Source organism: Saccopteryx bilineata, chromosome 1 (assembly GCF_036850765.1).
Source record: "Saccopteryx bilineata isolate mSacBil1 chromosome 1, mSacBil1_pri_phased_curated, whole genome shotgun sequence".
Lineage (NCBI taxonomy): Eukaryota > Metazoa > Chordata > Mammalia > Chiroptera > Emballonuridae > Saccopteryx > Saccopteryx bilineata.
The window spans coordinates 358,705,628-358,727,984 of NC_089490.1; the positions used below are offsets into that span (position 1 = coordinate 358,705,628).

General features: G+C 41.5%; 2 protein-coding genes across 5 annotated transcripts in view; one reads left to right on the forward strand and one right to left on the reverse strand.

Annotated features, from left to right (window-relative positions):
* Positions 1–12,117, forward strand: part of USP47 (ubiquitin specific peptidase 47) — a 124,839-nt gene extending 112,722 nt beyond the window's left edge. For all 3 annotated transcript variants that reach the window (XM_066250968.1, XM_066250969.1, XM_066250970.1), the window contains 8 exons: positions 3,758–3,933; positions 4,270–4,350; positions 5,592–5,707; positions 6,056–6,174; positions 8,064–8,194; positions 9,681–9,728; positions 9,819–9,949; positions 10,788–12,117. In XM_066250968.1, the coding sequence (XP_066107065.1) occupies positions 3,758–3,933; positions 4,270–4,350; positions 5,592–5,707; positions 6,056–6,174; positions 8,064–8,194; positions 9,681–9,728; positions 9,819–9,949; positions 10,788–10,962 (977 nt within the window). In that variant the 3' untranslated portion in view covers positions 10,963–12,117. The remainder of the gene's footprint in view (positions 1–3,757; positions 3,934–4,269; positions 4,351–5,591; positions 5,708–6,055; positions 6,175–8,063; positions 8,195–9,680; positions 9,729–9,818; positions 9,950–10,787) is intronic.
* Positions 12,118–17,339: 5,222 nt separating this feature from the next.
* DKK3 (dickkopf WNT signaling pathway inhibitor 3) overlaps positions 17,340–22,357 on the reverse strand; it is a 44,916-nt gene continuing 39,898 nt past the window's right edge. For both annotated transcript variants that reach the window (XM_066250972.1, XM_066250971.1), the window contains exons 5-8: positions 22,256–22,348; positions 20,903–21,047; positions 19,989–20,145; positions 17,340–18,839 (exon numbers count right to left, since the gene is read on the reverse strand). In XM_066250972.1, coding sequence (XP_066107069.1) covers positions 18,623–18,839; positions 19,989–20,145; positions 20,903–21,047; positions 22,256–22,348 — 612 coding nt within the window. In that variant the 3' untranslated portion in view covers positions 17,340–18,622. The remainder of the gene's footprint in view (positions 18,840–19,988; positions 20,146–20,902; positions 21,048–22,255; positions 22,349–22,357) is intronic.

Genomic DNA, 22,357 nt, shown 5'->3' on the forward strand with positions numbered 1-22,357 from the left:
GTCTCAGTAGCTGTGTGAATTTGATGTTGGTGGATGCTTTTCACTGATGAAGAAACTGGCTCAAATAGGTTAAATAATTTGCCTGAGGTCACATAGCTAGTGGGTCACACTTCTGGGATCAAACTCAGGTTTTCTGATTGCTGCTTCCACCACATAACTGCTACCACTCTTTATTCCTTTCCTCATAGCATCAGACAAGAAAATTAGCCAGTAGCTACTGTGCTTTCTTACCATTCTCAACCCGTAGGGAGCATTATAGAAATTAAAAGTCGCTCCTTTTTGCCTGACCTGCAGTGGCACTGTGGATAAAGCATCGACCTGGAATGCTGAGGTTGCCTACCAATCCGAGACACTGGGCTTGCCCGGTCAAGGGACGCAGAGAAGCAAGTTGATGCTTCCCATGCCCCCACCCACCCACCACTACCTTGTTTCTCTCTCTTTCTCTCTCTAAAATCAATCAATAAATAAATGAAAGTAGCTCCTTTTTAGAAAAAGGTTAGACATTTTTTAAGTGGTTTGTTTTAAAATAGTGTCCTGAAAATTTGCATGTAGCCTCAACTTTAAGAAGGATTTAGTGGGAATACTTAGAATTATAGTCTGAAGAATATCATTTCCATTTTAGAATGGTTAGTGAAATCTTTTAAAAGGAGAGTGTTGGCCTTTTTAACCTTTTTGGAAAATTCATAGTGGGCTACTTTACTAGCATTCATTGAAATAATAAACATGATGACGAAGAGAAGCTATTTACTACAATTTATGTAGGCTTCTAGAAGCCATAAAGAAGGCTAGTTTGAAAAAGTGAGAACTGCAAAATGCCTTTTCATGTTTAGAGAACTGGCTTGGAGAGAGGGAAGTAGGGTTTATAGCAGCAGTTTTAGGAGTCTGTAGTAAGTCTGATTTATCTCAGTTTCTCAGTGACCTGAGAGTAGGTACCTGGGGAACGTGGATGGTGAATAATAAATAATACAGGTACTTCAGAGTGATGAAATGGCAAGGTAAAATAGCTACAAAGAATTTGAAACCGTCCTGACCAAGCGGTGGTGCAGTGGATAGAGCATCAGACTGAGATGTGAGGACCCAGGTTCGAGACCCCGAGGTCGCCAGCTTGAGCGTGGGCTCATCTGGTTTGAGCAAAAAGCTCACCAGCTTGGACCCAAGGTCGCTGGCTCGAGCAAGGGGTTACTCGGTCTGCTGTAGCCCCACAGTCAAGGCACATATGAGAGAGCAATCAGTGAACAACTAAGGTGTCGCAATGAAAAACTGATGATTGATGCTTCTCATCTCTCTCTGGTCCTGTCTGTCTGTTCCTATCTATCCCTCTCTCTGACTCTGTCTTTTAAAAAAAAAAGAATTTGAAACTGAATAGTGACACTCTGTGTATAGTATAGGCAATTCATTTAGGTAATAACCGAACTGCCCTTAAAATAGTGGTCTTTAAGTTATCTGCTATAATTTAGGAATTGTTACAGGGAGTAATTATATAGCTTTTTCTGAAAATGCTGTTCCAGTTGGACCTACTGTAGCTTGCAGGCACTTGGGTATAAACAGGAGGTAAAAGTAATGAAAATGTAGTGCATTTGCACAGAAATTCCTTTGTATAATTTTGGTTACCACTTTACTCAAGAAATACATAAAAGAAAGGAAAAAAAGAGGGAAACCCTAAAGATAGTTACACTGCGAAGAGACTGAATTCTTCATTTTGAAGAGGTAGATAAGAAGAATGGTGGGATACTGAGTAAGATTGGTATAATGAACCCACAGGAAAACTGAGGCTCTGAGAGATTGGATGGCCTCCCTATATCTATAGCCATTTATCAGACTAAAGTGGCAAAACTGAAATTCAGCCATTAGGCTTCTGCTTTCTAATCAAGTAATTGTTTTCATTGCACACTTCTCTCAAGAAATTTAGTATCTTCCTGAATAGTGTAAATAGAGGCTTGTTTTCTAAAAGTTGGGTTATTAATATTTAGGGCACTCCTTAAAGCTTAGAAATGGATTTTTTTTAATCCTGTTTGTATTTCATCTAATTGATACTTGTGACATTTTCTACAGTGATTTTTACTTAATAACCAGGAAAACAGTAAATGAACATTCATTTTCAGAAAAATCCACCCCCCAAATTAGGATGACCTGGGGACATAAACCAGCTGTGTTATTAGGGTCTCATCCTTGACTTTTGATGTACCGTATTTTTTGCTCCATATGACGCATGGGCATTTTCCCCTCCACTTTTTTGGGGAAAAAGTGTGTCTTATGGAGCGAAAAATACGGTATTTTATTAAATATCTTAACACATCATTTGGTTCAGATTTTTTTTTCTTATTTTCCTTCTTAAAACCCTGGATGTGTCTTATGGTCAGATGTGTCTTATGGAGCAAAAAATATGGTAAATGTCTCAGAAGACCAAGGCCTAGCCTAGAGAGAGCCTTAGGGCTGCAGGGGACTGTGGGCCTCGTGGCGGAGCAGTTGTAATGTGCACTGCCTGTAACAAGAGAAAGAGACAGATGTGGGAAGACTATAAACACCAGAATAAATATTGAACTATCCCAGAAGTTTGTTCATGAGTGGCTCAAAATAAAGGACAAAAGATTAAAACAATAGGTATTAGAAAAAAATGAAAGTCCCTAAAGATAATTCATTACAGTGCCAAGAACGTGTAAATTGAAGCTCAGAGGAGGTGGGAGTTTCTGATCCACTTAGATACTGTTTCTGTTACAGTCCAACCATGTCTTGATACGTTTGTTTGTTTTTCTAGTGGAAATCCCAGAACTAGATTTACTAATAAAATTTGAGGCAATTACTATATACTTGGCACTGTACTAAAAGCATAGTAACTATATTACCTCACAGAATTCAATGCGATATTCTGAGGTGTAGGTACTTTTACTGTCTCCATTTTTCAATTGAAGAAAGGGAGGTGTGGAGGCTGGCAGCTTGCTCCATGTCTAGGAAGCACAAGAGATAGGGTTGGAACCTAGCCAGAGCCTGTGCTTTACTGGCAGAACTAGGAATGTATGTATTTGAAAAGAGTTCCTAGAAGTTTTGTTTTGTTTTGTTTGTGAGGACAGAGAGGGACAGACAGTGGAAGGGAGAGAATTGAGAAGCATCAATTCTTCATTGTGGCACCTTAGTTCAATTGTTCATTGATTGCTCTCATATGTGCCTTGACTAGGGGGCTACAGCAGAGCAAGTGACCCTTTGCTTAAGCCGGTGACCTTGGGCTCAAGCCAATGACCTTTGGGCCCAAATTACTGACCATGGGATCATGTCTGATCCCATGCTCAAGCCAGCGACCCTGTACTCAAGCTGGCGACCTTGGGGTTTCAAACCTGGGTCCTCCGCATCCCAGTCTGAAGTTCTATCAGGCAGGCCCTGGAAGTTTTTTTTTAAGTCAGCATCCAAAATAAATAAGCACTTAAATATCTCAGAACATTTATTTTTTTAGATTTTATTTACTGATTTTTAGAGAGAGGAGAGAGAGAGAAGGTGGGAGAGAACTGGGAAGCATCAACTCGAAGTTACTTCCTGTATGTGCCTTGACCGGGCAAGCCCAGGATTTTGAACTAGCGACTTCCACATTCCAGGTCAATGCTTTATCTATTACACCACCACAGATCAGGCTCTCAAAGTCAAGTAACTGAAAAGAGGAACTTATTTCCTGCTCACAGTAAAATAATAAGTATATGATGTTTTATTTATACTCTTAAGAAGTTTCCTCTACAGTTTTGTTTCTGTTTTGTTTCTTGTGTGTGCTTAGGGTTGATGGTGCATGTTGATAAAAGAATTACTCTGGCTGCCTTCAAACAACAGTTAGAGCCCTTTGTTGGAGTGCTGTCCTCTCACTTCAAGGTCTTTCGAGTATATGCCAGCAATCAAGAGTTTGAGAGCGTCCGACTGAATGAGACACTTTCGTCATTTTCAGATGACAATAAGGTTGATTAAAATAATTTTGAACAATTAGTCTTTTAAGTGATAAATATGAGAACTTCGTGCACTACATCCAAGTAAGGTGACATAGATAACCTAAAAGGGTAATTTTTCTTTGATGTTTAGTGGTTATTTGTTGCTGTTCTTTCACTCATCTAACAGACACTTCTTAAATGTTAACTGTGTCAGTTACTGTTCTAGGTGCTGGGGAATCAGAGGTAAAAGATATACCTGTTCTTAATGAGCCAGTTATCTAGAGGATTTTGGAAAACCACCTAAACAATGGGTGAGAATGGGTTGTTCTGCTGAGAATGTCATCTAAAAATTTTTTTTAATTTATAGATTACAATTAGACTGGGGAGAGCACTTAAAAAAGGAGAATACAGAGTTAAAGTGTACCAGCTTCTAGTCAATGAACAAGAGGTAAGTAATGTACTTAAGAGCAAATTAAGGTAGTCTTTGCATACAATGCAGAAATTTTATTACTAGTCTTTTTTTTTAACCTCTCTAAAGCAGAGGTCAGCACACTTTTTCTAGGATATCCTTTAGCTGTGCAGGCCATACTGCCTCTGTTGTAACTACTCAGTGCTACTGTTATAGCACGAAAGCAGACAGAGACAGTACATAAAACCAGTGTGAGTGGCTATGTCCCACTGAAGTCTTGTTTATAAAAACAAGCAGGGAATGAGTGTGGCTCTCAGGTCATTTCTTGTCATTCCCCTGCTCTAAAGCATTACTACAAATGCCAGGGTGAGGCAAAAACTTCCTGCTTTTAAAAGGGGATTTTCTGCTGCTTGTTTTCTGGGAAGATTATATAATATATTACAGGTGGATAGCAGTTGACCTACAGACTATATGGGTTCCTTTTATGCTCCGAGTATCATTTCACTACTTCACAAGCATTTATCTAGTGTTTGTCATGTGTGCTAAGTGCTTGGAAGTATTAACTCCTTTAATCCTCATCAATTAACTGTGTAATTACTTTTTATTATTCCCATTTTATAGATGAAACTGAGGCACAGAGAAGTAACTTGCACAGAGTCATACGTCTTGTAAATGGTGGATTAAGTATCTAACCAGCCTGTTTTTTAGGGAGTAATCAATAAAATACTTAAGTTGTGGTGAATATCCAGAAGTATAGAGCAAAGATCCTATTTTCAGGATGTTTATAATATTTTGGAGGGGACATAGACAAATGTGAAAAACGAATAGCCAATAAGGGGATAAATTTTTCATGAAATTCCTTCATTCTTTCAGCGATTTATTGGGCACCAATCATATCTCTTGTACGTATGTGATCTATTACAGTCATTTTGACTTAGCTGTTTCTTCCAGGTATGGGGTTTGTGGATATTATGTCTGTTTTGAGACAGTGAGTATGCTTAGAGAATTAGTATGCATTTCCCTTATTTTAATTCATAAAAGTGATTCTTTTTAATTTTCAAAATTGTGATCACTTTATTTAAAAAAGGAAAATAGAATCTTTATAAGGACTCTGTAAGGAAGACTCTCCAATTTATAGATGGGAAAACTGTGGAACCTTGGGAGATATCTTAGACATCTAAACTCAGGCCCATAATTGTCATAGTATAAAGTACAAATTAAATATCTTGTTAATCCTTATTTTAATATATAACTAAAGCTCTAATTATTTATGTTTCCAGCCATGCAAGTTTCTGCTAGATGCTGTGTTTGCTAAAGGAATGACTGTACGGCAATCAAAAGAGGAATTAATTCCTCAACTCAGGGAGCAGTGTGGTTTAGAGCTCAGTATTGACAGGTAAAGTAAAATTAGTGTCATCAGTGATTCGAAGAAAGACTGTGTGGTCAAATGATATAGATTGGATGATTTTCTAAACTGAAAGAATTAAAAATTCCTGTAGTATTCAGAATTCAAGTACTGCAAATTAGTTTAATGGAACCAAGCAAAAAACTAATATTGTATTTGAATTTCCTCTGTAGAATATTGCTAAATTTGAAGTATTGGAAGCATTTTATTTTTCCCTAGATTTTAATGAATAACCACTTAAGCATAATTCTTTTTTTTCTTGATATCAGATTTATATCATTTTTTTAAGTCAAGAATTTCAAATTATAGTACTTTAAAAATGTCTTATCACATTTGTAGGTTTCGTCTAAGGAAAAAAACATGGAAGAATCCTGGCACTGTCTTTTTGGATTATCATATTTATGAAGAAGATATTAATATTTCCAGCAACTGGGAGGTTTTTCTTGAAGTTCTTGATGGTATTACCAGTATTTGGGGGGATATCAGTTAGAAATACCCTAGAATTAATATAAGTCTATAGGTTTTTAATCTAATAATGAGTTTCTTCCATCTTTTCTGTGAATCCCATTTGCCTTCTTACAGGGAAGTGGCCATTTCAAGGGTGTATTTTTAGTACTTTTTACAGAAAACTTCTAATATTTTCTTACACACAATAGCATACAGTATCATGTTTCCTTGTCTCCCCATAACTTGTCAATTCAGGATTTTAACCTTTTAAACTAAATTAGAAATTTAAAACAAATTAGACCTGAAATAGCCTGAAAAAGATAAAGAGTATTACTGAGCCCTCTGAAAACTATCACAATCATATGTAGAAACATTCTTCTCTCAGAGCCTGGGGACTTAGGGAATAATCACTGTGTCTGGGTAGGCCAGGAAGAGATCATGAATAACATAGAAGTCATCCTTCTTAGGAAAGATTGAGTATGGATTAGCAGAAAATATACTGAAAGGTGGGTACCTGAATCAGTATCATTCCAGTATATATTTTAGCATCAAATAGTTGAGTAAGAAGTAATTCATGAAATTAAATCTAAGAAGCATTTATTGATCTGTAATTTGCAAGACACTGTTAATATCTGGTGCTATAAAAGTGAATAAGAACTAGTGATTGTCCTCCAGATGTATATAGCCAATGGGTGAACCAGAATTCAAAACTTATAATTCCAAAATGATAGGTACTAATGACCAAATCAGTATAATTTGTTCTGGTATATACCAGAGGATGATGACAATTGAGTTGAGCTGGATTTTTTTTTTTAGTGAGAGACAGACAGGAAGGAAGAGGGATAAGATGCATCAGCTCGTAGTTACAGCACTTCAGTTGTTCATTGATTGCTTTCTCATATGTTAACATGCCTTGACTGAGGGGCTGTAGCCAAGCCAGTGACTCCTTGCTCAAGCCAGTGACCCCATGCTCAAGCCAGCAACTTTGAGGTTTCAAACTTAGGACCTCAGCGTCCCAGGTCAATGTTATGTCTACTGTGCCACCACATAAACCCAGGCAAACCTGGGTTTTGAAGAATCAATAACTTTGGGTGCAAATGTAAAGAGAAGGATTTGTGATAGCTTGAGTGAGAAAAGGGGGTAAAGTGAAGACAATTTGATTGTGATTTTAGACTGTGGACAATAGCCAATAGAGCAGGAAAGATTGGAAAATCCAGAAAAGAGAGTAATTGTTAGAACAGTGCACAGCGGAAGTCAGGAGAGTAAAATTAGGAATACTGGTAGAAAGAGAGCTTGCAGAAGAGTTAGGAATTATCTTTGAGACTAGAGGGAAGAGTAAATATTTAATTCTCAAAAACTCCTGGGTATAATTAGTTTTTTTATGCCCATTTTATTTTATTTTTTAATTTTTTTAATTTTTCTGAAGTGAGTAGCGGAGAAGCAGAGAAATAGACTCCCACATGTGCCCAACCAGGATCCACCCAGCACGCCCACTAGGGGGTGATGCTCTGCCCATCTGGGGCATTGCTCCATTGCAGCTGGAGCCATTCTAGCGCCTGAGGTGGAGGCCATGGAGCCATCCTGAGTGCCTGGGCCAACTTTGCTCCAGTGGAGCCTTGGCTGCAGGAGGGGAAAAGACAGGGAGGAAAGAGAGGGGGAAGGATGGAGAAGCAGATGGTCACTTCTCCTGTGTTCCCTGGCCGGGAATCAAACCCGGGACTTCCACATGCCAGGCTGATGCTAAACCACTGAGCCAACTGTCCAGGGCCCTTTTATGTCCACTTTTTAAAAGTAACACTTAAAGTTTAAGTCTTTCTGTTTAGCCCAGGCAAAATACAAAATGTTGAATTATGAACTTCAAGAGATAATACAGTGATAGCCTAATCTTGCATGTTCATAGGGGTGGAGAAAATGAAATCCATGTCACAGCTGGCAGTTTTGTCACGACGGTGGAGGCCTTCAGAGATGAAGTTGGATCCCTTCCAGGAGGTGGTGTTGGAAAGCAGCAGCGTTGATGAGTTGCGAGAAAAGGTAAGTTCAGTTGGCCAAGTAAGCTAGTATACGTTTCAGATTTTGCTCTGTGCTCACTAAGAAAAGCCTAAAAAGTGAATTCCAAATACTGATGCAGCAACCTTGCCTTCTTTGTCTCTGTCACATTTTGTGACACCTTGACTCCATTTTAATTGTTGTTTAGGGGTCCTGAGGCCTTGAAAAATAACATTGGCTTCTCTAGTCATCACAGTGAAACCTTACTTTCTGTTACTTGGATCAGCTTTGTCCTAAGTAGTTAGGATTAGTTAGAAGTTACCAAAGTATGTATTTTAAAAAACAAAACAAAACAAGTGAGGAAGGTAGAATTAAATAGAGAATCCAGATAAAGCTCTCTTTTGAATGTTTTATTTTAAAGGTGGGGATTGTAAATATCTGAAGCAAGAATGAATTACTTATAAATGGTACTAGGACAACTGGCATGTTAGAAAAAATTTTATTTTGATACTTCACACCAAACACAAAAATAAATTCTAAATGTATTAAATTCATATTAAAAATGTAATACAGTGATAAATATTCTAGATGAAAATATTTTTATAATCCTGGACAGCAAAAGATAGTTTGTAAGCATACCAGAAGCTAAAAAAGAAAGACAAACTACATAAAAGTTTAAGCTTCTGTACAGCCAAAAACAATTATTTTTTAAAATAACCAATAAAGTTAAAAATAAAGGACAAAATATTTGAAACATATGTGAAACATGATGTCTATAATTTATAAGGAGCCACTATGTTAATAAGGAAAAGATGAGTAATATAATTTTAAAATAGGTAAAGAACATGAATAGGCAATTAGTTGAAGAAATACAAATTAAACAACAGCATTTTCACTTCTTAAATTGATGAAGATTTAGAAAATCAATACCTAAAGTCGTCAAAGTAACAGGCAATATCATACACCTTTGATCAATGGTTGAATTGATAGAAGTTTTCAGGGTTCAGTTTGCCATTTTCAACATTCCACATGTGCAATTCTATATCTAAGAACTCAATCCAGACAAGCAGTTGCAGAAGCATAGAAGGATATTCACGGAGGTGTCTAGTATAGCACTGTGACTGGGAAAAATTAAAAACAGGCTCAATGTCCATCAGTTGGAAATAAAGTAGTTCAGCTATTGAAGAGAGTACGGTTGCTCCACACTCTGTTCTTATAACAGGATGATTATTTTTACAGAATAAAGGTATTATATAGAGATACTTTATAAATAAATTTTGCGCATTTGGAAATGTCTGCATATAGTTCATAGGGGCATAGGAAGAGGTCCTGAAGGGATGTACTAAATTGATATTTCTGGGACATGGCATTTGTGGAGTAGAGAATTTCACCTTCTGCTTTTTTCCTGAATCGTTATATCAAACATATATTACTTTTTAAAAAATGCTATTTCTATGCTGGGTAAAAAGAAAGTAACTTTTTAAAGCAAATCTATATTTTAAATGAACCTCTATAATGTTTCCTTTTACAGCTTTGTGAAATCAGTGGAATTCCTTTGGAAAATATTGAATTTGCCAAGGTAAAGCTCTGAGAATGTTTGCATCGGGTTACTAGTGCTCATTAAACGTGGTTAATGGCGTGGTTTATTCCTTCATTCTTTTTTCCTTAGGGTAGAGGAACCTTTCCCTGCGATATTTCTGTCCTTGACATTCATCAGGATTTGGACTGGAATCCTAAAGTTTCTACCCTGAATGTCTGGCCTCTTTATATCTGTGATGATGGTGCAGTCTTATTTTATAGGTAAACATGCATAATGTTTTATTTTATTTCTGAGGATAGAACATTTTTGTTTTGCATAAATGTCTTGTTTTCTATAAATACCTTTACTACTGTTATGATATAGAGTCTATATTATAGACCATCCCTGACCAATAGAAATACAATGAGAGCCACACATTTCATTTTGAAATTTTCTAGTAGTCACATTTTACAAAGTAAAAAGAAACGGAATATTAATTTTAATAGACTATTTCTAATCCACTATGTCCAAAACATTGTGATTATAACATGTAATCAATATTTAAAAATCATTTATGAAGTATTTTACTTTTTTTTTTAGTAGTACTTAGAAATATTATGTGTTTGTTACACTTTTAGCACATTTCAGTTCAGATCAGGCACCACCGATCAACAAGCGATCAGTAGGCACGTGTGGCTCCAGGCTAACATGTTGGACAACACAGAGAGGAAAGAGAAGTCATTTTAGAGCCTGGAAGATACAGTTTTGAATTTAGCTTTGTTATTTACCTAACTCCTCCTCTGTAAAGTGGTGACAGTGATGTCATCTTGCAAGATTTTATGAGAATTCGCTATTGCATTTTAAAAAACTGGTATAGTGCTAGTTTTTATGTTTAGGTTCAATAAATGATAGCTATTATACTAATAACATTGAAATTATACCATTTTAGAAGCAATTGCTATGCTAATAAACACATTAGAAATCTACATCTTAGTATATGAGATTAATTTCAACGGTGACATCACATTTCATTTTCTCGTTGAGGAGCTTTATAGCATTCAAGCATAAATTAATAGAGGCAGATGGCCTAATATTATGTTATTAATGTTTTAAATGTAGGGATAAAACAGAAGAATTAATGGAGTTGACGGATGAACAAAGAAATGAACTGATGAAAAAAGAAAGCAGTCGACTCCAGAAAACAGGACATCGTGTAACATACTCACCTCGGAAAGAGAAAGCACTAAAAATATATCTGGATGGAGCACCAAATAAAGATCTGACTCAAGACTGACTCTGCTAGTGTAGCATTTTCCCTGGGGGATTTTGGTTTTAATTAGATGGTTCACTGCTACTGTGTAGTGCCATTATGGCCGGACATGGTTAGGGGTAACCCCGCGACACCAGCACTGATTGGACTGCCCTTCACCAATCAGAAGCTCAGTGCCCAGTGGGCCACTATTTTGACTTGGAATCATGTTGTGCACTATAGTCAAATGTACTGTAAAGTGAAAGGGATGTGCAAAAAAATAAAAACAAAAAGCAAAACCTGCTACTAGAAAAGGGGGAAGGGGAATGAGTAAACGTCTTTTTTGCGGACACATGTGCACATAGCCGCTAGTAAAACTAGCCTCGAACAGGATGCTGATAGCTTAATAATAAAAGCTGTGCAAAGGCCATGAATGAATGAATTTTCTGTTTATTTCACTGATGCACACATTACCTCATTGACAATTCCTAAGTAAATGCAACGTGTGTTGACTCTTGGAAAGCAGCAAAAATAGGAGCTGAATTAAGAAATTCTTAGAACCAGCCATAACCCAGTAAAGAATTGTGAAATTGTGTTTTTTTGTTTCATTATTTGCAAAGTATATATAAAGAACATTATTCTGGAACATCAAAACGTTTCCCTTAGACCACTCACAGCAGATGGCAACTCAAATTGCTGAACACTGTAATTATAACTGTACTTAAGTTATGGATGTAGAGAGTACGTTTCACTCGTCCAGTCAGCATGTAAATAAAAATGATCCTATTGAGTTATAATTGCAGTTCTATTTCCCATGGTGGTTCTTCCCACATATCATTCATGATGTACATTTGTGTACATTGAGAAGTATTGCAGCCTCTGTAAATGTGCTCCTCAGTGAAGTTCCTCAGTGCTGAGTCCCATACGATTGTATTTGCCCTTGTTAATGAGGTTTTTCTGTTCAGCTTCAATTTCATTTCTTTTTGTACATTATTTTTGAAAATATACTTCAAGTTTGAATCTTATAGAGCCCTTGTAAGTCCCACTTTAATTTTTGGAGTTGATTTGTAGTTACATGTAGTTTAACTTTGGGGAAATGTCTTAACATCGTGTTGAATAAACTTGCTAATAAGTCAGGTCATAGCACAGGCTGATGCAATCAACATGATTTCATTGCAAAGTCTATTAGAGTCAGCAAGTTTTTGCTTTGCTAAAAACAACTATTCAATGAACACAGTTATACGTAAATTTTGAAAATGCTGTTTAATTTATAAAAATCAATAAAAAGGGTTTTGGTAAAACTTTTTCATGCCAGATACTGTTTACAACAATGAACATGCCAATAAAACATTTGTTCATTCTGTTGTGTTATTTTAGTCATTAAACCTTTGTGGATGAAGAATGTGGGTTAAGAATAGATTTGTTTTCTTTATAACATTTTGTACTGTGTACTGAATTATTTCTATGATAAGGTATGTTTACAGTAGAGTCTCATAAGAGATAAAAAGATGTTAATATTTAACTTTGGAGGATCCTGTCAATATAACAAAATCATTTTTTTTCTTTTAAGATATAATTAGAAAATAATATTAGCTGATGTTGGCTCTGCAGTTTGAATATGATTGAGAATTCCTTAATATAGCTTAAAAGTCTCTTGGCATCCACAAGAAAAAAATGTTTTCTAAGGTATTTTTCTGGCTAATATTTATTCCATGTAAGTTGTATAGCATTCTGCTCAGTTTGAAGTACTGTTCTGAGTTTGCGTTCCTGGAATTGGTGGTGTTCTCAGGAAAACTGGAAGCATTGTGGTGAGTTGTCTTCTGAGGCCACAGATTTTCTGATGTAACATGACAGCTCTGGTTCTGACACAGGTGTACTGTGACTTTAGACATGGTGGTTAATACATTGGGTTTCCACCTTTAAGGACTGACTGCCTAGTGCAGAGGCGGCTGATTTGTAAACAAAATTGGCTGTGGGCTTGTTTGGTTTGGTTTGGTTTCATTCAGTGTTCCTATGAAAGTAAATGGTAAAATTCTCATTCTGTGCCTTCTGCCCTCATCTTTGTTTTGTGTTTGCTACTTGTAATTGCAGGCATATTACAAATACCAAGAGTAAAGGAAATATATTTCGAAAGTTAAACCTGTTGCTTTTCAGTGCCTGATAGTGAAAACAAGGTTGCACTTTAGTTATTTCAGCAAAGAGGGTGGTGAACTTTTCAAAATGGACTTGTGATAGGAACAGGAATATATATGTAAGGGAGGTAAACGTGCAACAGCCCCCCTCAGATGCAGAGAGGCTCAAGTGAGCGCCTCGGAGGCCAAGCAGCACAGCACTAACTGGATCAAGTGCCCAAGCCGGCGGGGCATGGAGCCTAGGAGTCACTCAGCTGCTGAATCTCCTGAGGCCAAGGCCGGCCACATGCGGTAAACTGACCATGCTCCCCACAGGTCACACCAAGGTTATGGAGCACTTTTACTGTGGGCAGGTGGGCTTGTGTCAACCAGCATGCCCTGTGAGAACAAAGACATTTCTGAAGCATGTGCAATGAGTACCTTCTGGTCAAAGAAGGAAAAGTTTTGGTTTCAGGATCATACCAGTCTATACAGAAGTTTGCTAGTTGAAGGTCCACTTCACAAACTTAAGTGAAAAGGATAGGGGTCATGATGAGAAAAAAGTCAGTGGAGCCCTACAATAGAATGGTGATTTCTTATGTAATGGGAAGTACTTGAAAATTCTGAGAAAGCAGGGGTGAATGTCTGTCCCAGCTAGAAAATAGCCAAGTAGCGACTGGTTACCAGGCTGCACTGTTAGGAACAGCATTGTGACACATGTCTGGGACAACAGAGGAGAGCTACAAACTTACCATATGGTCTAAGCTAAACAAGCGCACTAAATCTGGGAGTGACCTGTGAATGTATGGAATATAATAAAATTTTTATTCCACTTCATTTGCTAGCATTTCCTTTTCAATAGGCTGCTGAAGTTCTCTCTTTGACGGTTGTCCTTTTGTTCAGCACTAAGACCCTAACCAGCTCTTTTGTGCTTGTGACTTGCAAACTGTAGTCTAGTCTAGAATAGAATCTGAATGAGCAATTTTTTTTTCTAAATAAAACTATTCCATCTAAATTCTGTGTGATTTTTGAAAAATCAGTACTTTGGTCATTAGCAATCAAAAGGCTATACATTCTTAAATGCAAAATTGTGTATGTATAGTTTTCTAGAGGGTCCATAAAATGTGTTTTTTTTTTTAATTTGGTTTATAAAGGAGTTTGTTGCCCAAATAAAGCTTGTAACCACCTTTGGGTATATGAAATCATGTTCCTTCAGTGTCAATCACATGGGGAAAAGGGTTGCTCTGATCATGTGGTTAGAAACTTAATTTCCAAAACTTGGCTTTCAGAAACGAGAACACTTGACAAAATGAAGAGCACATTAAAGCAAGTGTAACCATTTAGAAAAGAAGGCAGCAACCAGGAGCGGCCAGGTTAGGGAATAGGGAAAACACCACCACCCGGGTCAGAATGCTCTGCTCCTTTAGTCCTCCAGCTAATTAAGAAGAGGCTGGCCTGAGAATTCTGCCCCCAGGAATTATTGGACCCTATGGCCTAGCCTGAAAGGTGGGGACCATGCTCACACTGCTGTTTTTGCTCCAACCTGCCTCCTCCCCCAGTACAGAGGGCACACTTAGTTCTCAGCCTGTTTTATAATGCTTAAGTAACCCATTTGTTTAAGAAGTATCAACTGGAGATACAAACATCCACTAGTTCTATTTTTCCAGTGACTGTGCCAACCGTACTTGCTCTATTGAATGTAACTTCCCACTGGAAGGCGGCTGTCATCAAGCTCTCAGTGCAATCTGTAACTTTGAAGTAAAGGCTTTGTTAAAACCTGATGTTATTAAAGTTTTAATCATTTGATTTAAAGCTCCACCACCACCACACACAGCTCTGGAGAGGGAAGGAGAATGTGGTTGGTGCTCACTCCTCACCTGCTCTTCCTGCACCAGCTCTGGACTGCAGGAAGAGAAAGGAAGAGGGGTAAAAACATCCCCTTACATGCACAGCCTGTCTGTCATGGTGAGGTTACTGTCTGCTTTCATCTGGTCTATAAAAATCACTGTGAAGACTCCGTCCCAGAAACTCGGGCAGCCTTCCTTTCACAAATTTATTGGGCTCAAACTAGGTCAAGTCCATCCCTTGCTGTATGGGGGACTGGCTTTGCCAGCCCTGTGGTGGTGGGAGAAGGGCCAGAAAGAGGGCTGGGTACAGCTGTGGGTACCTGAAATAACAGCATCTGCCCTGTCCTCCTCAGCAGGATCTCTGGACCGCAGAGGAAGGCGGTAAGAGTCAAGTACCAAACCCCACCTAACCCTTACCACATTTCACTTAGAGTTGTGAGTAAAGGAAATACATCATCTACTCTGGATTCCAGCTGAGTATTTTGCAAAGCCTCTCCTGTGCTTATATTTTTCTGGCTATAATGACAGAGTAAAGCAAAATAATATACCTGCACATAAGCTCCATGAGGGAGGAACCTAGTGTTACCTCATGGACACGATCTCCTTGGTACTTAATGTAGTGTCTGACATACAATCAGTGCTCAAATTTTTTGATTGAAATAATTTTTAGTCTCCTTTCCGAACACTTGCTCAAATTTACCTTGTCTTCCAGCCACTATGAGTTACTTGCAGTTTCCCCTACACACTTCCCTCCTCCTTGCTTCCTTCCCTCTGCCTGTGGCCCAAAATGCCTTTTCCTATTCCTTCTGGCCTCCTCCTGATCAACTCCTATCATCTTTGAGAACCAGTTCCCATTCTAGGTCTGCCAAGCCAAGTGCCCCTTTGAAGCATCATAATGTTCTGTTACACTATCGGGTTGACTGCTTACAATATGGCTGGGTTTAGTATCATATATTTCCATTAGGTTGTGATACCTTCATGGAGGGGACCCTACCTGGATCAATGTGGAGCCCCCAGAACATATCATAGCACTTGGTTCTGAGCAGGCTCTCTATAAATATCTGTTGAATAATAAGAATGTCGAGTGTTTCTGATGACTTTTTTTTTTTTTTTTTTTGTATTTTTCCGAAGCTGGAAATGGGGAGACAGTCAGACTCCCGCATGCGCCCGACCGGGATCCACCCGGCACGCCCACCAGGGGGCGACGCTCTGCCCACCACGGGGCGATGCTCTGCCCCTCTGGGGTGTCGCTCTGTAGCGACAAGAGCCACTCTAGTGCCTGGGGCAGAGGCCAAGGAGCCATCCCCAGCGCCTGGGCCATCTTTGCTCCAATGGAGCCTCGGCTGCGGGAGGGGAAGAGAGAGACAGAGAGGAAGGAGAGGGGGAGGGGTGGAGAAGCAGATGGGCACTTCTCCTGTGTGCCCTGGCTGGGAATCGAACCCAGGACCCCTGCACACCAGGCCGATGTTCTACCACTGAGCCAACCGGCCAGGGCTCTGATGACTTAACTGAATAGAGACAACAATATATTTGATCTTAAAGTTATCACTTGATCCTGGCATACTATATATACTTCATACTGTTTTGACTTCCAGCTCTATCAATTAATCTTTTAGAGCCTCCATTTCTTCACCTGTTAAATGAAGAAAACACTCATGAATTCAATGAAGTGTAAATTGAGTTAGTATAGATGGCCTGCCACCCAGGCGACCTTAATATAGAGTAGCTTTACTAAAAACTGTGATTCCACATGTAGGTGGGATACAAAATCGGGACTCATGGGCATAGACAAGAGTGCAATGGTTACCGGGGGGATTGGGATATGAAGGAGGGAGTTGGGGAAAAGGTATAAAGAGGGACCAATATTAGGGGGACGGAGGATGATTTGACTTTGGGTGATGGGTATACAACATAATCAATTGTCTAAATGATGTGGAGATGTTTACTCAAAATCTACGTATTCTTGTTGATCAATGTCACCCTGTTAAACTTAATTTTCTAAAAAAAATTATATATATATATATATGCGCTTTATTATTACATTCCCTTAAGATCTTACTGAGTTATAAGTCAGAACTGCGTTTGATTAAAGAAGGCTCCCAAGAAAAGTCATAAAAATTCCAGTTATTCTTTCAGAAGAGTGAAATATTGACACTCTTAAGATTAATTCCCATCCAAAAATGGTTATTTCTAAAATATATTGTTCTAAAAGGAGTGTGTTTTCATTGTCTGGAATATTTGCTTACATGGAAAGGGCTTTTTTTTTTTTTTTTTTTTTTACAATGCAGGTCATTTCTATTTTATTTTTTCTGGATGAAAGGGATTTGGTATTTACTCAAAGTCAAAAGAAAATAACAAAGTCTAAGAACTACATAAGAGGAGTTTTAAGTGATTTATGCTTGATTTCTAAACGCAACATCTGTGTTTATACATAACTAAACCTCAAAGAAAGCATGCTTATACAGTCGTTTGCAACTTTAAAATTTAATGACTCTGGATGAATACACAGTGGAAACAGTCCATGACACCTGAAAATATAGTCTGTGGAAAGCATACAGTCCATGCTCTCAGTCTGGCTATTACAACCATATTTCATAGAGCCTTGCTTGGTCTGATTTTCTCCATGTGGCTGATAATGGTCTACAGTTGCTGATAAGTGATTTTGCAAATTTCATTTACACTCCTGGTCCTACCATTACCTAAGTACTGTTTCTGGCAAGTTAACTTAAATATTATGCTCCAGTCATGTACCTTCAAAGTTACTAATGTAGCTAACTGCCATAGGGGACAGTGTCAATACCACTTGTCCACCACTAGAATAATGGCCACCCCACACGGGGAGAACGCTGTTATTTCTAAGAGCAGACGTTTACTCTTACAGAGACGGGTACATTAGATTGACCTTAATTCCAGCTCTGCCTCAGAAAAAGAAAAATCTCATTCTTCCTCTTTTTAGGGGATACTTTTGGTGGCACCAAGACTGGTGGGAAAAAGTGGGGAGAGCACTGGGTTTGGAGTCCTGCTCTAGTCTTCAGTCGCTGTGTGACTGGGGCAAGCGGCTTGGCGTCTCGGAGCCTCTGAGATGCGGACAGCTGGGGAGAACAGCACCCCCTTCACCAGGCGCTGGTGACAGCAGGACTTGATTGTGGATGTGAAACGGCTTACCTGGCACAGAGGTAGGAGCTGAGTGACTGCTGAAAAGCTGAATGCATGTAACCCGGAGAGAGCAGAACATTTCACCTGCAGCAGCTGAAGGCAGGCACGGCTTACCTATGCCCATGCGAGGAACTGCATGAAAAATTCATCTGTTGCATTTTTGCTGGGTATACATTGGCAAAACAGGGCACTCCTCTCCACATGTGTAAGCATCAACATTTCCCCAAAACCCATCATGAGGAAATTCTGCATCCTTTTCCATCCCCTCCTGGGGGACACAGGACAAAATGAAATGTGCCCTCTGCCAACCAGCAGAGGCAAAGTGGCCAGTAACTTGGCCCAGGTTTAGCAGCCTTGTTCTGCCTTCACCCCCACACGCCATCCTTCCCCCGTCCCCAGAACCGGGATGCGTGGTGTGCTGTCCGGGGGAGCGGGGCAAGTGCACAGAACCTTGTTTTGTTTCAAGCCAGAGGGAGAATGTTCTGGGAAGAGGCCATGGAAAAAAGCCTGGCGAGCCAACACCTAGAGGACACAGCTGGGGAAATAAATTAGCTACTTCTATTGCACGTCTACCCGCACACAAGCCTGGGTCTAAATCTCGTCTCCTTCCAGCAGCTCAGAGGCGGCAGGCTCCCCGAAGGCCATTTCCACGGAGAGGCTCCTCTCCAGGTTCTCCAGCTCCTGGCGCACCTCCTCAATGAAGCTGCTGTCTCCATAATCACTGGGGGCCTCTCTGGGTACCAGGCTCCCTCCGTCTTCGTCGCGGCTGCCCAGGAAGGTCGGCTTGCACACATACACCAGGCTGTGGCTGGGGAGAGACGAGGGCTGTGATTCGGCCGAGGGCCAGGTCTCCCTATGGGGCAAAGCTGGGCCCTCCACACGGGGAGCCTGGGCATGAGACAAAGGCTCCATCTCATGCTGCCCCCGGTGCTCTCCCAGTCTCACCTACAAAACGCCTCCTCTAACATCTCTTCAACAGTCTCAACTCTCTGTCAACATCTTGCCTTAGAAAAGTACAGAAGGAGGCTCACTTTTGGAGAATGTACTTGAGCGGCAGCTCCCCCCATCTCTAGGGGATGTCTGTCTTCCTGTGACTGACTGACTCTCTTGCGCTGGGCTTCCCAGGTCACAGGGTCTGAGAATTTAGAGCCGCCCGCCCATCTCCTCCAGACAGAGCAGCTCCCGACAGAGGGACGTAACGTCCCATGTGCCTGTGGGGAACCCTGGGCCTGTTTCCCTCCTACCTCTCCACTGCTCCTTCTTAGCTTGTCCTTTGTCATAACGGGCCTGGGCTCCCTTTAGTCCAGGGGTAGTCAACCTTTTTATACCTACCGCCCACTTTTGTATCTCTGTTAGTAGTAAAATTTTCTAACCGCCCACCAGTTCTACAGTAATGGTGATTTATAAAGTAGGAAAGTAACTTTACTTTATAAAATTTATAAAGAAGAGTTACAGCAAGTTAAAGCATATAATAATAATTACTTACCAAGTACTTTATATCGGATTTTCGCTAAGTTTGGCAGAATAAATCTTTATAAAACAACTTACTATAGTTAAATCTATCTTTTTATTTATACTTTGGTTGCTCCGCTACTGCCCACCATGAAAGCTAGAACGCCCACTAGTGGGCGGTAGGGACCAGGTTGACTACCCCTGTTCTAGTCCTTAGTGCTTCTCCCTCCACACCCTCACCCTCTCCCCAGAGCACCCACTCACAAGGATCCAACCACTCTCTAGATGAGCCCTAACTTGTACCCCTGGCCATACCTTCTCCCTAGCCCTAGTCCCATAGGTCTGATGGCAATTGAACCCCTCCATCTGCAAGACCCAAGGACACTTCAAATCAAACCTTTCCTAAACTGAAGCCACATTTTCCCCCTGCTCCTGCTCCTGAGTCCCCATGGGTAGCATTTCATCTCCTCTTGGCCCCTGACAAGGAAGACAGGTGGAGCCTCACCTGTGAGGCTGGCAGAGGAGGCCATTGGCACATGGGCATCGGTCCAAAGCTCCATCAGGCTCCAGCTCCCAGGTGATAAGGTCCAGAAGCCGGCTGGCAGGGTCATGGCAGAGCTCACCCTCCACAGGCAGGGGTGTGCAAACAGGGAACAGCAGACCTAGAACCGACCACACATCACCCCGGTGGCCCAGCCCCAAGGTGGGAACCAAGGGAGGGAGCAGAGAAATGGGATGCAGCCTCCCACTTTCCACCCTCATCCCCAATGTGGAGGTTAGGAGTAAAGAAGCAGAATGAGAGGAAACAAGAATGACAGTATGGGCTCAAGAGAGAATGAGCTAGAGCAGTTATGGAGGACTGCCTGGAAGAGGTGGTCCTGTGCTGGGGTTTAATGTCAAAGGTCTGGAGAAATTAAGAGTGGAAGAAAGGTGTTCAAGGCTGGGGCACAGTGTCAACAAAAGCCTGGGGTTGGGCTCAGGTTGGGCCAGTGAGGTTCCCAAAGGGGCCAAGGAGTAGTAGAGAGAAATAGAGAACAGGCCAGCTGGAGCTGGCCAAGGCTTGGCAGGTAGACCAGGGAGTCTAAGGGACAGAATAAAAGTGGCTGCAGCGTCCAGGGGAGTGACAGCCAGAAAGCTTGTCCTTAAGAAAACCTGCAGGAACAGCAGGTACCAGGTGGGTCGGGGTGGGCAAGGTGGCTGAGGGTGAGGTTTTCAGAAACATTTGTGGGAGGGGAGAGCACCTGAGCTGACCTCACCTGGGAGGGGCATGAGCTTGGAGGATGGGGGCAGAAGGGGGCAGTTCGGTTCACAGGAAACAGGACAGGAGCCAGGTGTTAACTCAGCCCTGGGGAGCGAGGTAGAGTAAGATAGCAGAGCTTGGGACAGGGCTTACCCTGCACCCAGAAGGGAGCCACCCACCTCTCTGGAAGGCACAGCAGAGCCCGGGCTGGCAGTCCCTCTGGTTGTCACAGATGGTCCCATTGCTACCTTTGGTGGCTGTCTTGGTGCAGTGACCCCAGGCACATAGCTGGTCTCCACAGCATTCACTGTCCCGGGTGCAGAGCTGCAGAGAGGTGGGAAACACAGCAGCCCACCCGCTCGCACACTGGGGAGAGCCCATCCCGCCACCAACCCCAGCTGGGAAAGCCTGGAGATGCCACAGCTAAGCTAACCCATGTTGTCCCACTGTACAGATGAAGACACTGAGGTCCTAGGTCAGTGTGGGGATTGCTATTCATGGAAGTCAGGGGAGCAGGGCTAGTGAGACAGACGTGAGGGGTCAGAACACTAGGGAAAATAGTTCTGGGGGGAATGCATGAGTCTAGGTCTTCCTACACAGCTTGAAATTTTGCCTTTAAAGGATGTGGTTGTCTCTGCAGTTCACCCACAGACTTATGTTTGCCTCCTTATTAGGTCCCTGGGTCAGGAAGGAAGGTGGCTTTGGGCCCACAGATGCAGGCAGCAATGTGAGTCTTCTAAGCTGATTACATGAAGGCCCAAGCCTGGGAAGGTCACGTGAATAGTCAGGCACGTGGGTGCAGTGGGCCTAGAGTCACACATGGGGAATGGCAGAGACTGAAGTGGGTCCCTGACCATGCTTAATGATGGCACCCAGCAGGACAGGCTGGGAGGCACACTTTTAGCTTCTAACCAGAGATGGAGTGGGATGGGGAGTCATAAGAAGCCCTCTATTTTTTACAAGCTTGTTATTGTGCTGAACTATTGTCTTAAGGATGAAAAGGATCAAGAAAAGTCTGTGAGGCCGTATGGCTTTTTCCAAACACCTGCTGGGAGGTGGCAGAATCTCCAGTCCTGTTTCATGCTTTCCTGAAAAATCTTCATCAGGGAAGAGTCTGGCTTGTTCCTGGCCCTCTTTCTGCCCTATCTGATGGGGCAGACTGGGAGAAAGATCAGGGGGGTGGGCTGAAGGCCAGGAAGGTGAGACGCTGCCCTTTCCCTGCCTGGGGGGTGCAGGGTCTGGCTGGCTAAGTCCACTGGGACCGGTGTTCCCAGGGGAAGGGACAGGGGTGGTGCCTCTCCCCCGTCATCCATGAGGCAGCAGCTCTGAAGATGGCTTCCTGGTCACTCCAGAAGTCAGCCCCACTGGCTGTCATGGAGAGGCTCTTCCAAGCCGGGACGTGTGGCTGGGCTCCACAGGAGCTTCCAGGAAGCCCAGCTGAGAACGTGGGGCTGCCAGCCTTCTCCCCCAGGGCTCTCTCTAGGCCCCCACGGCCCTGCGGCTGCAGCCTGGAGGCCTCTGGGCACACTCACCGTCTGCTGGTCTTTGCACAGCTGGCAGGTGTACTGGAAGCTGGCAAACTGGCAGTACCTGCGGGGCCCGCAGTCCTCGTCAATGATGCATTCCTGGGGGAG